Raw genomic sequence first — 16641 nt, 5'->3', positions numbered from 1 at the left:
AATGTAACCTCCAGCTGCTTGGGACATCCCATGATAAAATACCCATTTCTTACTTGCTTGTTACCTGGCCAGTTTAGGTAGACATTTCCATACCGGGTATCTACCTTGGACTAAATACTTCTGGAAATCTTTAGTGAAGTTGGCCTGTTGTTCCCTGGTTCAGAATGAGGTTGTTTTGTCCGGTGAAAATAACTTTTCCAGAGAACTGCTCTGAAAAATTTGTGGTATTCAAATAAAAGGCTTGAAAAATGGTAGGGCGTGCTTCAGAGAACCATATACATCTCCCTTGACTGGCATAAGATCACTGTACTGAATCCATGAAACCCAGTGTGCCCTACTGCTAATGGTGAGGGAAGAGGTTAAAAGCAAAGTGAACATACTGTTATGCTTTCCTGGAATATACTCCCTTCAGCCCCCCATGTATTTATGGTGAAGAGGCTTGAGGCAGGAGTAGGATCTTTGTCGAACTGTGATTGAGACTTTCACATACTCTCTTTAGCTCTTGATGTAAGAGATTACAACTTCAATTCCAAACACTGAAAAAAACCAACCCAAACCCCACCCATAACTCTTATGCAATAGGAAAGGGAAACAGATTTCCCAATATCATACTGCAGATAGGAGAATGTAACCACAACTGTAAGGACTTCTCTAGAAATCCTTTCTACTGAAAGAAGCCCTCAGGAGACTGAGGATTAAATCTGTGGGGTTTGGGGATTTTATTTTTTTTAATTTAGGAACAGTCAAAAGCAAAGATGAATTTCCTAATAACCACTTGGCAAGAAAAGGTCAGTGGGAATCAAAAGAAAAACACATAGATTCAGGATTAGCTATTAAAAAACTGTAAGTCCAGTCATCTTAAATGACTTGAGCACTAGCCCACAACTTACATCTTGAATCAAATCAAGCAGTTTCAAGCCTATCCTGGGAAAAAGATGAAGGTTACATTCAGAGCAGGAATTTAAATTGACAGATTATGAAACTGTGGATTTTTTTCTGATTGCTGCTTTTAATGAATATCTTGCCTGCCTAATCCATGTTGCCAAATTTTCTGAGTCACCACTTACATGCAAAGACTAAATGCTAAGTGCAGTGGCTTGTGCTTTTTGGTTTGTTTCTTCCATTTGAAAACCTTCTCCGGTCTCTCCTGAAACTACAGATCTAACATCAATAAACTGCTCTGCAGGAATGGGTGAAGTGATGAAAACCTTGCAGGGTATCACCACTGTGCCTACCTCTCTGCCACTGTCATTTTTGTATTTATTTATTTGGCCACAGTAAATAAGGAATATGAGTAGGTCAGATTCACGATTTAGAAATACATGGATTTTATGGGAAGGTGTCAAGGGAAAAATCTTAGGTTTTTAAATAAGTAAAAAGCTGTTGCAAGGGATTATGAAAAGGTAAAAAGGGGTAACTAACCACTGCAAGCAAGAGAATGTTGCACATTTCTAACAGCAAGAATGAGTTAGGTCTTCTGTGGTGTATGAGAAGGAAGAATTTCTGGTGGTTGGGAAGCCAGGTTAAGGAAGGTCACTGCAGTTCTTTAGCTAAAGATGCAGAAGTAAACCTCTTCTGGCTTGTTATATGTTTCCTTCCAGTTCAATGGAAGTTTCCAGGAAAGAAAAAAGGAATTGATCTCTACTCATCTGTATTTCGCAAAACCACAAAATCAGGAACCCAACCCCTTACTATGACTTCTGCTCACGTACGTGAATTTCACAGAAAAAATGTAACTTCTGCATTTTTCCTGCTTAATCATATTAAAAAAACAGTGCTCTAACCTCATGGAGAAGAACAGGCCCAGATCAAGTTTAGGTTATGTATTATATATTTTACCTTACAGCCTTATTAAAAAAAAAATAAGTTGGGAAAGAGATATGGTTAAATTTATACAGGCAGATGACACTGACTGAAGTATCTGGTATAGAGTATTTTTCAAGGTGACTGAGGAATTTCATAAGTCAATAAAAACCCCCTATCCTTTGAAAAGAATAACTAAATATTCTCTCCCAGCCACTAGAAGACAGGGGATGGTTCTTACATCAGGTCTGGTGTACTTGAGATCAAAGACATCAAAATATTCCTAAGGTTGAATTAATATTACTTACCCCTGTGCTATTTTAGTTACTACAGTTTCACATTTGACAACAAAAATGCGTACATCACAAAAAGTTTTATTGGTATATTTGCTTTATTGTTAACAAGTGGCAAATTAGCATTAGGTGGTGATTTACATTTATTAATTTAAACAGAACTGACACTTAAAAAAACCCATAATATACCAAATAAGATGCTAACAAACCCAGGGATTCTGAGAAAAAAGACCCAAAACAAACCCCAAACCCATTGGATGCTCATAAACATAAATATTCAATGTATGAGGGGCAAGGCAAACATAATAAATGAAATGTTAACAAAATTAATCACCTCAAACACATGAACACTTCATTTATAAACATGGAACATCAATAAATAAACTTATGAATATACATACTAAGTAGCATATAAAGGATGAACACCAAGAGTTACAGCAATCATACAACATAGGTATTTGTAATGGGCTTAGAATACTCAGCACTTTACACATCAGACCCAAATCCATTCACACTTCTGCCAGAAATCCAAATACAGAACTATGGTAAACCATGCACTACTATTTCGAACTTCAGTTCAATATTCAGTTACATTAAACTGAATATTTGATTTGCTGACTCAAAAGTTAATGTTCACATTGGAGAAATATGATTTTTTCCACTGATTATTTTTGTAAAGAAGAAACACTAATTAAGAGAAAGTATGAATAAGCTGTTTTCTGGCAAGATGGAATAGAATGGGGCTAAGCAGGATTCTCCAGAAATTTGCATTCTGGAATGACATAACAAAAAAACCCCACTCCACTGAACTAGTATGAAAATCACTTATACTATGAACACTGGGAAGAAAATATCAACTAAACACTTCTTCAACAACATAATTAGGTAACTCAAATCTTACAAGAGAGTTGGAAAAAACCAAACGAAAACCCCAAACCATCAAAAGTTGGAATGAGCTGTACTTGAAAGGCAATAAAACTATTTTCACCAGAGTCACCAAAACCTGTTTACCTGTTTACCCTGTCATATACTACCCATGCAATTATTCTTAGCTTCGTCAAACTGGAAAGACTTAACGTTGCAAAAAGTGCTCTTACAAAACACAGATCTGTCACCCAATATTAAAAGAAAACTTGTAACAAGTTTGTTCCTTGCACATATACAAAGTCTATATGCTGGCATCCAGCACTTCTGGAGAACTTTGCAATACATAGACAATACCACTTCATTTTATACTCAGACTAATTACATAGCCTACATCAGTGTGCACTGCTACATGCTTTATTAGCATTTAAACTACTGCAGCCACACCTCCTTCCACTTACTTGTTCAGTATGCATCACAAAACTGTCCTCTTTGCACAACACATTTCAGGCACTAACTCTCTCAGTTGCAATGGTGAGGTACAAGCTCAATGACTTGCTCAGCTCTTGGAATCCATTTGAGAACCATCAGCCTATGGACCCTGTTACCTGCAAGCCCAGGGAAGAGCTGGAGATGCAGGAGGCTAACCAACACCAGAACCATGGAGAGCTCCCCACTCCCCCCACCCTCCAACAACTTCTCAAGTCTCAAAACTCTGCCTAAATATTCATTCTGTAGGTATGAGCTGAAATGGGGAAGTGCTTCCCCATGCCCACCTCCCTGTGGCGGTGTGTAAGACGGAGGGCATAACTATCCACATAACCATACACTTAATTTGCTGTATATTTAGAGATTCCAGTTCTGAAACTACCTAGGTAGTGAGTATCATGCATAAATATAAACCTGTGTTAAGATACATCATATAAAGATTAAACCTTAAGCTATGTTGTTTTTACTGTTGAAGCTAGTATTTTGCATAACTCCATTGCATTTACACCAGTTCAAATGATCCCGCACTCATTCAGGCACAGACATATCCCTTGTACAACAGACATCACAAAAGCAAACACCTTCAGGCCAGACTCCCAAACAAGCCACCTCCTTGTTCCTTTATGTGGATTTTATCTTTGACTTTTTTCTTTTTCTATTTTTAATTGAATGGAATAACCTTAGTAAGCGCATTAGGAAAGTACAGTGGCAGACAGTAAGTCTGTCATAGGGTCAGACACTGGTACAGCAATCATCAAAACAGTCACATCAATAAATTTCACTTTAAATGGACAGTAACTACATTAGCCTACTGCCTGAGGCTTCGTAATCCTCCAGTAGCACTTACTCCTGTTTTGTATAAACTCTGCATTAGTGAAACAACTTTTTACATTTGTGCAACTTACAAGTTCTCACAAAACACATGCTTGCTCTCTCTCTCTCTCTCACACACACACAGAACTGGAAATACAGATGCTAAATTAAGTAATTGCATCACCCTAATTTATACATGAACTCTAAGGAATTTGGGCTTTTAAGGTAAATATATGTCAACAAGGCATCCAGAGAATGACACTAGCTAAGCTTAGACTCATCAATGAAGTGCATTAGTGGTGCATAGTTTGTCTATCAGTTTTATCTTTGCAATTAGCAACACTTTGACTCTTGAGATATTTTGGAACACTCCCCTTTTAGTATACCTGCTTTCTCCTGCCATAAAAATCAAGGTATAAAAGCAGAAGGAGGGCTAGGGAAACAGGTTTTAGTTTTAGGTCATTAATGTACCTAAAAATTCAAAATTCAGAGTCCATCTCCTTTAACAGATTATCTTTTTCTCTATATAACAAAACTGTTCTTCATATTCAGTTCTGCAGTGACATTATGAAAACATATGAAATCTATTATTTCCTAACAAACATTCCATTGTGTGGTAGTGCATTTCTCCCCACTGGGCTCCTCTACTATTTCAGGAATTTCCATCAGCCTTGGCCTTCCTGTAACGGGTTGGGCGCTCAAGCACCTCTATCAGGCACTTTTGCAAGGGAGGCACTGGCCATATCAGGGACTCCTGTTCCCTGGCCAAGGTGGAAAAGGAAAGGCAGAGATAATCAGTCATCCCCCAACAGCCTTGGAATATTCCTTCCCTTGATCATAGCCTGAGTGGAACAGGTACCATTGTTACTGGAGTGCTGAAAAAATTCTAGTAGTTACCAATTCAGATTGTGGCCAAGATGGAAATTTACTCCTGACTAAAGCCAATCATTTCATGACCCTATAAACAGTGGTCCAAAGTGAGGCCCTTTGAACACTCCTGGACTGCAGTGGGCTGCTCCCAGCATCTCTCTCTGAATGGGATGCCCCTCAGAGCTCATGCCCAAGTCTATGATAACCAGAAGACCATCGCAGGCAGCAACAAATGGGAGCTGGCTGAAGACTCCCCACTCCTGAAGGTTCAACCCTCTCCCATTTAGAAATGCAGAGACATATTTAACTGAATTTCAGGGGAATTTTTAAGGGGTACCTTTATATGTTTCTGTATCTGCATGTATATTGACTGAGACACCACATAACAAGTGTAGTGAACACTATACTTGAGTCCTACTGATTCACAGTGCAAAATGTTAAAACCACAGACTGCTGCTCAGTAAAAGCTGCGTAAAAATCCCATCTGTGGTGAACTGGCACACATGTAACCCTTCAGATACAAACCATTGACCAAGTCTGTTATGAAGACCAGACTTAATTACACCTAAGCAACACCAGTTTACAGAGCAAGGTGATCCACTCTGAACCTCTTGACTCAATCTTACCCTTTTGTGCCTTTGGTCTCTTTATTAACACTTATAGCTTGATTTTACCTTGATTTTCCTTGGTATGTTTTACCCATGTAGTAAGTAATGGAGTGAACCTTACCACCAAATTTTGTTAAGTCACACTCTAATAAATTCATATTAAAGCTACTCTTCACAATAGTTTTGATGGTGATTCTTTGAGTAACCCTAAACCACTAATTTCATGACACATTGAGATGGAACTACAGCAGTCTGTGCTGATATCTTGTGTAATACAGTCTATGGTCTGTAGTACCAGAGACTTCAGAAACCTATGTAATTCAGTAACAAAACCAGTTGCTAAAGTGGAAAAATACAAGGCTTCTGATAGTTTCACTGTACATCAGTAAACTGCACAATCATATTTTCTTTGCTTGTATTTATTGGAGGTTCAAACACACACATTATCCAATGTTACTATCAACAGTTATTTATGTTTCACTAGACCTTTTTGTAACAACGAATTAAAAGTTCAGGAAATCTTAAAATCCTTTCAGTTCAGGTTAATCTCCTGTCTAGTCCTTGCTATAAACCATAGAAATGTAAATAAAATAAGTGATATGTCACAGTAGAGGAATCTACTAAATGCTACACTGGAAGCAGAGACTTACGGAAACAGCTCAGAAAGCAGAAATTATGGTAACTGTCTTTGGATTGATTTAAAACTAGGAAACCTGACACCTACAATTCACAGGACAAACTATCAATGTTTTTTCTACAGTTACAGCAATCCTGGAGAACCTAGAAGGTATTTATTTCTTACTAAACTCTCTCCCTTCGTAAAAGCATTTTCAATAAATAGGGAAATGCATTTTTTCCAGTAGAAACAAGAACTAGAAGTTCGTCAAGTCAGATAAGGGATTTGGTTTCTCAGTAGATTCACTAACTGATCCAAATTATTCTGGATTTTATCTTTGCTGATGGACACTTGCTTTGCAGTAGTAGTTCATTCTGCAGAACTCCATGGCCCAATTTTCTAAAGCAGGCTTACTTACGCAAAGGATGCATGATTCCATTTTTATCAAGTACAGATATGCATATGCCAAAATATTGATCCTAAAACCTGAACTACCCAGAGCATCATTTAGCTGTGATTTGTCAGTTCTAAGTATCATTATCAGTCATCCACCTACCATGCTCAGTTAATGAAAATTATAATAAAACAAGACTACATTAATGAAGGATAATTTCTAAAAATAATTTTGTATAAAAAGTGTAAGAGAATTCCACACCTTTGAACTAATTATAAACAATCAATAATTTGTGGCCTGCAACATGACTAGTCAAGCCTCTCAAGTCTCTCATCTTCCAAGACAGGAACCTGCTTTGGACATGCTTTTCTTCAATCTTGCTTTCTTCAAAATTGGCCCCATTGATAGTAATCGCAAATTTTGAGAATTCAACCAATGATCCTAATGCTGTCATGGAACACTACATTACATTTTGCATAAGCTACAAAGAAATTCTATTAATAGATACCAACAGTGTTTGTGAGCTGAAAGTAACCATTTCTGAGTGTATTTATTGTGGGAAAGGCACAATTAAATTCTTTCAGATTGTTCCTGCACACATGACTAAGATGGTGCCAGTACTTCGAAGCAAAACTTCACAAAACAGTTTAGTACATTAAGATACAAGTTATGTGATGTGGCTTGAACGGTTTTAATATCCGGTTTAATTCATAAAAACAACAACAAGATCTTCCAGGGCCTGACCTTTCTTCCCAATGAATTAATGCAAAGTTTATTACTAACTTCTAAAAACTGCCCTTCAGAGCCCAGGAACACAGAAAATAGCAAAATATCCATGTAAAGTATTAACACATCAACCTATGGAGCACAGTTTCTCCATCATGTGCTCGTATGTAAGCTGTGTTTCTTGCACAGGGATAAGAATAAAAAACAGTCACTGCTTGCATCAAGTTCTATTGCTCTAGTAACACAAATTTTTTATAGAACTCTTTTTATTGTATTGGATGCATCAAGAAGGCTCGTTTCCAACATAAGAGTTCATCGTCTAGGTAGGACAAGCATAGACTTTGTCTTTCCTTCAAGAAATGAGGGAAGAGAAAAAAGGAGCAAGACCTTTGGAAATCTTTAAAGGCAAAAAAGCACAAAACTTTTAGATATGCTAGTCATGGTTGAGCACAGGAGGAGGAAGACATATTTCTGAACAAAAGGAACTTAATAAAATGACAATACTATATGTTTCCTTATAAATACATAAAAGTATTTACATGGTCTGATTAGAAAATAGAACATGAAAAGCCACTAACAAAAATCTTGCTTTTCTTACATGTGGACAGAATTCTCAGGTAGTTATTCCATTTTGATTCTTTAAAAAAATCCTAGGAAGTCCAATTAGAATATTACTATTAAAAGAGTGTAAAGGGATCCAGACTTGCACTTTTAGCTAGGAATTTATAAGGAGTTGCTCATATTGTTGTCACTTAGCATAGCATCTAAGTTACTGCCACATCTGAAGGTAATATTTCCACAAAGAAACTTCTGAATCCCAAGTTTTTCCATGGCTAGTTCTCTATGGGTAAGTATTACCCTGCTAGATAAAGAATTATTTACATCACTTATCTAGTAGGATTTACAAGAAAAATAACACTGAACCACTTCTGCTACCTAAGTTACTTAACATATTTTTACCTTAATTTTAAATATTTCCAGAGATTAAAGAGTATTTCCTTGAATGGCACAGTTTTAGGTACCTGCTATTTTTATATACAGTGTATATATATATATATTTCTTCATAAATAACTGTGTAACTAGAAGATTGCACTCAGAAAATTACACTATGATGTTTCAACATGTTTGCAGCATGAAGTCTAACTGGAAGGAGTGCTCTAGTTTTCCATGCAGCAGTATATAGCAGATGCTTCCAATTTCTCATTTTCTTTTTGCATTTAAGAATGTGTTCACACAATCATTCTTCGAATTCCACACTCACAGCAAAACTTTGCCCATTCCACTGGATACCTTGTTCCACATTCATGGCAGAACTTAGATAAATGTACAGGTGAATTTCCTTCGCTGCTTTTTGAACTTCCGTTGACCGAGGATGTGCAGTCTCCACTGTCATATCCTATTTTACTGTCAGACCTGAAAATGCCCAGATAAAAGAACATTCTCTGTAACTCAGTTCAGTATAACTTGATGCAAAATTATTCTAATCCTTGCAGTGAATTACTGCTATTGTTAGTCATCTTACACTTCCTGTTTATTTACAGTGGCATATCTTATAACTCTACAGACTCCCCTACTTATCTCCAGATATTCACCTTCCCTGAAAGAAAACAAAAAAATATGCAAAATATTTAGGACTAGGACCTAGAATTTAGATATAGTAAAATCTAAATTATTAATTAGTAAGATCTAAATTTAAGATTTAAATTCAGATCTAATCTAATTATATCTAATTTAGGATATTTGATTTGTTAGTTAGATTAAATGGAATGCTGGAAAACTTAAAACTCAGCTTATTGAAACAAGAAAGGTTAAAATACAATACAGCAATGCAATTTTTATCCTACCCTTTAAAAGGGCAGACAACAGAATTTCTGTGCTTAGCATGCAATGTAATTAAATTTCAACTGAACCACTTATCATTTGAAGGACCATTCGCTTATTTTTTTTCAAGAGCTCTCCTAAGATGTTTTTGACATTTCTAACAGTCTTGCATGCACACCCAAGACAGCTGATGACAAAGGTGTTGTTAGATGACAAATATGCAAGATATATTCAGTATATTAAATATGCTAAATAATATTATCATGAGTTATCTATTAACTGCAGAGAACAACATTTTCCCCAGTTTCTTTTGTAATAAGTATTCCCCTTTAATGAAGGTTCTATTGCTGACAAAAATCCACAAAATTCAAAGGTACCTTGAGTAACTGTCGGAATTGCTAGTTTTTCTTTTGTTTGTTAGAGCACCTGTGCTCATGGTTCTTGCTACACTAGGAGGGGTTGATGTTCGTGGCTTTGTTGTACCTCTAAAACACAAAAAACATCTGATGATTTATGTATACACAAAAATACATGCACGGACATACACTTACAAACGATAAAAAAAATTAGTTCAACAATCTACACATCAACTAACTGCACGAAAAATATAACTTGTTTCCTACTAGGAGCAGACAGTAGAGCTCTGGCATGAACTTGCATGGTTTGGACTGAATATGACTTCAGTCTTAGAATGAGAAACAAAACAGAACAGCAGGTCCCTTTTTGTTCATGTATTTTACTTACTTTCACACCAAAATACAGGTAGATCCTGCAGTACTGGTGGTTTAGTATATAATGTCTACCATGACAAACTACAGGTCACTTTTTAGGACTGGCAGGGCTTTCAGAGAGATACAGAGCAGCTGACTGCACATCTTAAAAAAAGTAAAAAAATAAAAAAACACAGAAGGAAGACCATATTCTCAATATTTTGTGAGCAATATCAAATGAGTCACAGAACTCTTTTTCAGCATAGCCACAGACTTTATTTAGGATGAATACTTCTTAGATAATGCTGTAGATCCTCTTTCTTCAAAGCATAAATATTGTATTTATAGATAGAAGGAAAGAAAGTCTATCCAGCTGTGCATTAGGGCTTTTTTTTCTCTAGCCTGTCACAGTGTTCTTGAAATTGGCTTTAATAGTATGACCACACTGCTATGAAAGCTGCTTTCCTCAGAATCGTGGGTTTTATGAGAAGCCAGTATGCAACGAATAGCACATCCTAAGCATACAGAACATCTCACTACTTACTTGATGACTACTGAAACATCAGAATTCCCTGAAAAAAATCAGTAGCACTAAAAAAGAAAGATTGGAAGGGGCATCCTTTTATCATCAGTGACAAAGGACAGAATTTTTCATCACTAGTCAAAAGAATTACCATTTAGTGGGATTTCTTCTTCAGCAAGACTTTAGTGACTGATATCTTGTGGATGACTCACCAAGTTTTGCTGTTCTCATTCTTGGAACACCAATGCATAAATGAAATTTAAGTTGGGACTGGCTCATAGACATTAAAATAAAATTAAAATTAAGACTCCATTTAAAAAAAATTGTCACCAAGAGCTTAATTGGCAACAAAAACCCACAAGTGACTTTTAATTTTTTCTTCCCTTCAGATGAATCTAACTGCTCATTTCACAATAAGAAACAACTTAGTCTTGGTTTGGGTTTCAAAATATATGGAAGAAAATGCAGTCAGCTCCAGTAACTTCAAATGCAACATTGACACAACTGAGGAACAATGTAAGAACTCCTGCATTTTAGACATGTTGCATAAAACATTTCTTCCTTCACATTTATGAGCATAGATTAAAGATGGCTTTCCAGCTTAAGTGGAAACACTTCAGGGGAAAAGTGATCAAATGATTCACTATGAAAGCTGAAATCAGGAACTAAATTTAAGATTAAATCAAGTGATATTATATTTAACAAAAATATTTAAGTTTAATAAGAATTGCTTCTACATGCAACAGGGAGAGTGGAAGCATCAAAGATTCTGACTCACTGGGCAAAACAGCAACCTTCTCCCTTAGTTTTCTTGTCTGCCCAACTTCTTTAGCAAGGAGATTCTAAAGATGGTTTCATAATTAAAAAAACAAACAAACAAACAAAAAAAAACCAAACAAAAAAACCCCAACAAACAAAAAAACCCCAATGAAACCCTGAAAAGCACTACATAAATTATACCAGAATTAAACTTACTAAAAGTTATGTCTTTCAGACATTACAAAATTCCAGGATAAAATTTTTAAATGTAACCTATATTATACTGTTACAGGTATACACAACAGTATAGATGCTGAATTCTCTATCTTATGTTATTTCCCTCATCTGATTTTACACTGAAGAGAGACCTTTGCTTATAATTGAGTAAAATTCATTAGAGCTCAACAGGTGAAAGAACATTCTGTACAAATTCAGTTGTAGACACAGAAATGGTATAGATCATAGAATCATAGAATAGTTATGGTTGGAAAGGATCTCAATATCATCTAGTTCCAACCCCCCTGCAATGGGCAGGGACACCTCACACTAAATCATCCCACACAAGGCTTCATCCAACCTGGCCTTGAACACTGCCAGGGATGGAGCACTCACAACCTCCCTGGGCAACCCATTCCAGTGCCTCACCACTCTCACGGGAAAGAATTTCCTCCTTATATCCAATCTAAACTTCCCCTGTTTAAGCTTTAACCCATTACCCCTTGTTCTGTCACTACAGTCCCTGACGAAGAGTGCCTCCCCAGCATCCCTATAGGCCCCCTTCAGATACTGGAAGGCTGCTATGAGGTCTCCATGCAGCCTTCTCTTCTCCAGGCTGAATAGCCCCAACTTCCTCAGCCTGTCTTCATACGGGAGGTGCTCTAATCCCCTGATCGTCCTTGTGGCCCTCCTCTGGACTTGTTCCAGCAGTTCCATATCCTTTTTATGTTTAAGACACCAGAACTGCACACAATACTCCAGATGAGGTCTCACAAGAGCAGAGTAGAGGGGCAGGATCACCTCCTTCGACCTGCTGGTCACGCTCCTTTTGATGCAGCCCAGGATACGGTTGGCTTTCTGGGCTGCCAGCGCACACTGCTGGCTCATGTTCATTTTCTCATCGACCAGCACCCCCAAGTCCTTCATGACAGAAGGTGGATGATCAGACTATGATGCAAAGAAAAGAATTGTGTCTCAGTTCCTGTTTAGACAGCTGCAAGTAATTTAAAACATCTTTTTCAAAAGTATTATTGACTCTGTTTTTTTCTGGATTTTTTGGGGGACAAACATATTGCTATTAAGAGCATTAATTTCTTAAACTGAAGTCTCTTCAAGGTGTACTTTGACTCAATCATTTTTAAACATAATACTAGGAGTCCTAGATATTTGACACAAATTAACATGAAAAAACTAACCACTATTCTTTCTTGTATTTCAACTGTTCAGCTCTCTAAAACATATGTAATATACCCTCATCCCACTAATTACTCTGAAAATTCACCTGATGTTTTAATGCTAAGTATATACTAGAGAAATTTCTCAGAAATCAGTGTCTTATATACACGATTTGTGTGGCATCTAGTACAGAATAGAGGCCACTGACTGAACCAGGGAAAAAAACCCCAAAATACTGAAAAGCCACATTGAAAGTGCACTCTCTACCCTGTCTATTGAGGGAGGCAGAGTCCCACAAAGAGGTAAAACACCATTTATTAAAGGTTTAACATGATGTCTTGATTCTGAAATATTTAAACATATCTTACTGCATAATTTCTGCAGACTCTTTTCCCCAAATAGTTTTCTAAAAATACAAAAAAACCCAACCAAAAAACAAAACCCCAAACCTATTTTTAGACTAGAAACTTTAATATGAGTCTTACAGTTAACTGCAATGTTTTCTGAGATTTTTGATGAGTAAATCAGCAGAAGTAGCATGCTACTATGATCTACAGCTTTATTCATCCCAGATCTAGACACATGATTATCATTAGGTTTCATGTATATCTGATGACAAATCTTGAAATTGCATCCTCAAGTTGCAATCTGGTCTCTAGAGACAGATGTTTTTCAACAGAGTTGGACGTTCCTGATTATCTCAACTTCTGCCACCACAGCTTGGTCTCTTCCAGTCTGTCTAACCTCTGCCACTTCTATTTACTTGCCTAGTTCTTCTGGTGTTTTTAGATTTTGGTTGGATTTTTTTGTGTTTTGTGTTGTTTTTGCAAGGTTATGTAAATCCCTGTTCTAAGTTGTACCACGTGAAGTATTAATGGAGCCTGACAGCAGATGAAGCTGTGTAACAATGCCACCTTGAATTCTTAAAATCTGGACATACCTTTAAAGATGTTTATTATCCATTCTGAATTTCAAAAGAAATAAGATTGAAGGTGACATGAGCTCATGTTGTACACCTAGTTGAATTACGACTGTTTGCAAAATGAAAAGCTTTATTTATGCATTTGCAATTTGGTTGGAGTTTGCAATAACACACTGAAGTATCAAGCTTGCTCCCTAGACAGGGTGTTGTCACATATTCTTGACAGTTACCACTGTCACCCACAACAGCTCATAGTTCTGTCCAAAATAATAAGTAAGTTCCTTATGACTAATGGCATGCATACCAAAGTCCAGAAATCATAAACTGTGACCACCCACATTGATATGCTGAATTTTACAAGGGTCAGTAGCTATTCACATTTGTCAAATGCTGTTGGCATGTAACATACTTAATAACGTCCTGTAAAGAAGGCAGATTGAATTCATAAACTCAGTGGACATTCAAATAAGAACAACAGAGAAGTTATGAAGAGCAGAGTAAGTGTCCATGCTCCTACAGAAGTTCTCTCAAGAAGAAAAATCAAATCACTCTGCTATGGATAGGGGCCATTGTAAGCACTTTCAGTTACTCAAACAAATTTTCAGCATCTTATAATGTGTTATAAAATGAAAAACTGACCTGATTTTTGATGGTTCACAGGATTTATAGCTCTAGCCCAACATGCAGAAGAACAAACCCCACCCCCTCCAAAGAAAGATATCAAAAGAGATACCACCCCCCTTCATTTCTTTTGCTTCTTCAAATAGAAAACTAAGTTCAAATATTCTGGCCCTGTCCCAAAGATATTTCAGCTTTAGTTACAATACTAAAATAACAGTAAGAGATTTAATCACATTTCTACCATCTAAAGCATTACATTCCGTGTATGTGTCACATAATTCCTTACTAATTTCTCTTTTGCAGTATGCTTTAAGGTACTGTTCATGAAGAATCAAACCAATCAAATTTGGCATCTTCCAAATTAAAAACAAAGGGTTAGCTACTATATAGTATCTATTTCCTTTTTAAAAGATTGGAATAAAATTTCTTCCAAACTTAGATTTCTTCCAAACTGGCTGAATATTCGAAAGTCTCTATATGAGATAAGTTAGACTTAATAAAATGCTGGACATCTTATTACAAAGTCTTCCCTTTTCAAATTCTTGGACCACCACAGCTATCCTTACAGAAGTAGAAGACAGGTAAGTATTTGACTTTCAGAGAATAATTACTTTGTCATAAAATATCTGCCTGTAAGGCATTTGTATAGTTATCAGGCTTAAATGCTACTTCAGCTTTACATCACTCAACAGTTTTATCTCAGGTTTACAAAGACAGATGTTCATTACTCTTTGTTCATAACCAGTAACAAAAGAAGTCAATTCTGGTAAAAGTCCTAATCTTTCCTGTTCTACTGTGAAGCTGTTTACTTAACATAAAACAGATGCTTATACTAATTACATTATATACTCCTCTCCCACAGCATTATATGGCAGACATCCTGGGTGACAGATGTCTGCCAAGGTAATACTTTTACTATTCCAATGCTTTAGAGGAAGATTCTGCAAACCAGATAAATCATATTGATTTGTAATACTTACTTCTTTATAGGCAACAACTCATTTGGTCTTTTGACGGTACTGTCTGTTTTTGTATCAGTGTCATAAAACCTTTGCACATCTCTTCCAGTTCGCAGTGGTAGGCCTAACTTGTCCATCTTACTACTAAAATATATAAAGGGGTACTCATAAGGAGATTGCTAGATTGCTATTCAAGTTATTGCAAACAATTTAAAGTACTCACAATTAAATACTTACATTCCCAAAGAACCCCCATTGACTAAAATAATGTAGAAATCAGATTTTAGTAATTCAAACAAAGAGGTGGTTTTGACTTTGAAGAAAACAAGATTTCATAGACTAATATTTGGATTAGGTTTCCAATACGTACTTTTTTAAAAAACAAAACAAAAAACTGATGTCAGTTATCCTCACTATCTGCACAATGCACTCACATTTGGCCTTTTTTTCTTTTAAGAATAGCTTACATAATGTCAAACTTCTCAAATAAAAGGGGCTCATAATTACAAGCCGCAGTAACTTTATTAAGATGTTAGGAAATAAGAGAGATGTAAGTAGAAGCCTCCTTGATTTTAGAATTAGCAAGAAGGAAAATTTTTCATTTTTCACTTTATTTGGTAAAGGCTGAACATTGTGCCCAGAGAGAATAACATGCCTTCCATTCTCTTTTCTTTTATGGAGATGAGAAAAGAATAGAAAGCCTGAAAGAAAAACACCTTTGTTTTAGTATAAAAAAAAAAAATCCACTCACAATAGACAGTACTATACACTTTTTTATTATTATGGGTAACATTTTCAAACCAAAAATCAAATTTTAAAAACATGATTTTTTTTTTTAAAAAACCAAACAAAAAAACCCATACCACCATCCCTTCCACGTATCAGCTTAAAGGAAAATTGTAGCTTTTCAGAAACCACAGCTTATATTAGGAAAATTAGATCTTGAAATAAAGTTCTGCATTTCTAGCATCTTAAATCATACACTAAAAACTGCATAAAGCCTATTACATCTCCAGCCCTACCTCAATAATATAACCGAAATTTCACCTCAAAAAAAAAAAAAAAAGCTTAGTAACTTAAGCCTGAACTGGAAAATGATGACACTTAAAATATTTTTTATTGACCTTTCTGAAATTAAAGAACTATAAAGAAACAAACCAAGCAAGATTGATGGAAATATCTGGGTAGCTGAAGCTTAACTATTCTGTAACCTCCCCACCCCTAGAGGGAAATCAGAAGGCAAAACCAAAGAACCAAAACTAACAAAATGCACCCTCCCACTAAGAGAAATAATTTCTTATAATTACTGTGCAGTTTTCTGATTCTTATCATACAACCTTAATAAAATACAATGCCAGGAAGGTAACAGCTAATTGCTATCAAGGAAGCACATCCTATTCAATTTAGCTTTTAAAATAAAAGATACAAGCGTAAGAAAAAAAAAAGTTCCTGTGTAT

At 36.0% G+C, this 16641-nt stretch overlaps 1 protein-coding gene across 2 annotated transcripts in view; it reads right to left on the bottom strand.

Moving 5' to 3' along the window:
* Positions 1 to 2157: 2157 nt before the first annotated feature.
* Positions 2158 to 16641, bottom strand: part of ZC2HC1A (zinc finger C2HC-type containing 1A) — a 41697-nt gene continuing 27213 nt past the window's right edge. The window contains exons 8-10 of one of the 2 annotated variants that reach the window (XM_065668473.1): positions 15206 to 15328; positions 9676 to 9783; positions 2158 to 8890 (exon numbers count right to left, since the gene is read on the bottom strand). In XM_065668473.1, the coding sequence (XP_065524545.1) occupies positions 8707 to 8890; positions 9676 to 9783; positions 15206 to 15328 (415 nt within the window). In that variant the 3' untranslated portion in view covers positions 2158 to 8706. The remainder of the gene's footprint in view (positions 8891 to 9675; positions 9784 to 15205; positions 15329 to 16641) is intronic. The other variant, XM_065668474.1, reaches the window with a different exon arrangement.

This window comes from Lathamus discolor, chromosome 2, assembly GCF_037157495.1.
Source record: "Lathamus discolor isolate bLatDis1 chromosome 2, bLatDis1.hap1, whole genome shotgun sequence".
Lineage (NCBI taxonomy): Eukaryota > Metazoa > Chordata > Aves > Psittaciformes > Psittacidae > Lathamus > Lathamus discolor.
This window is presented reverse-complemented; position numbering and strand designations above follow the sequence as displayed.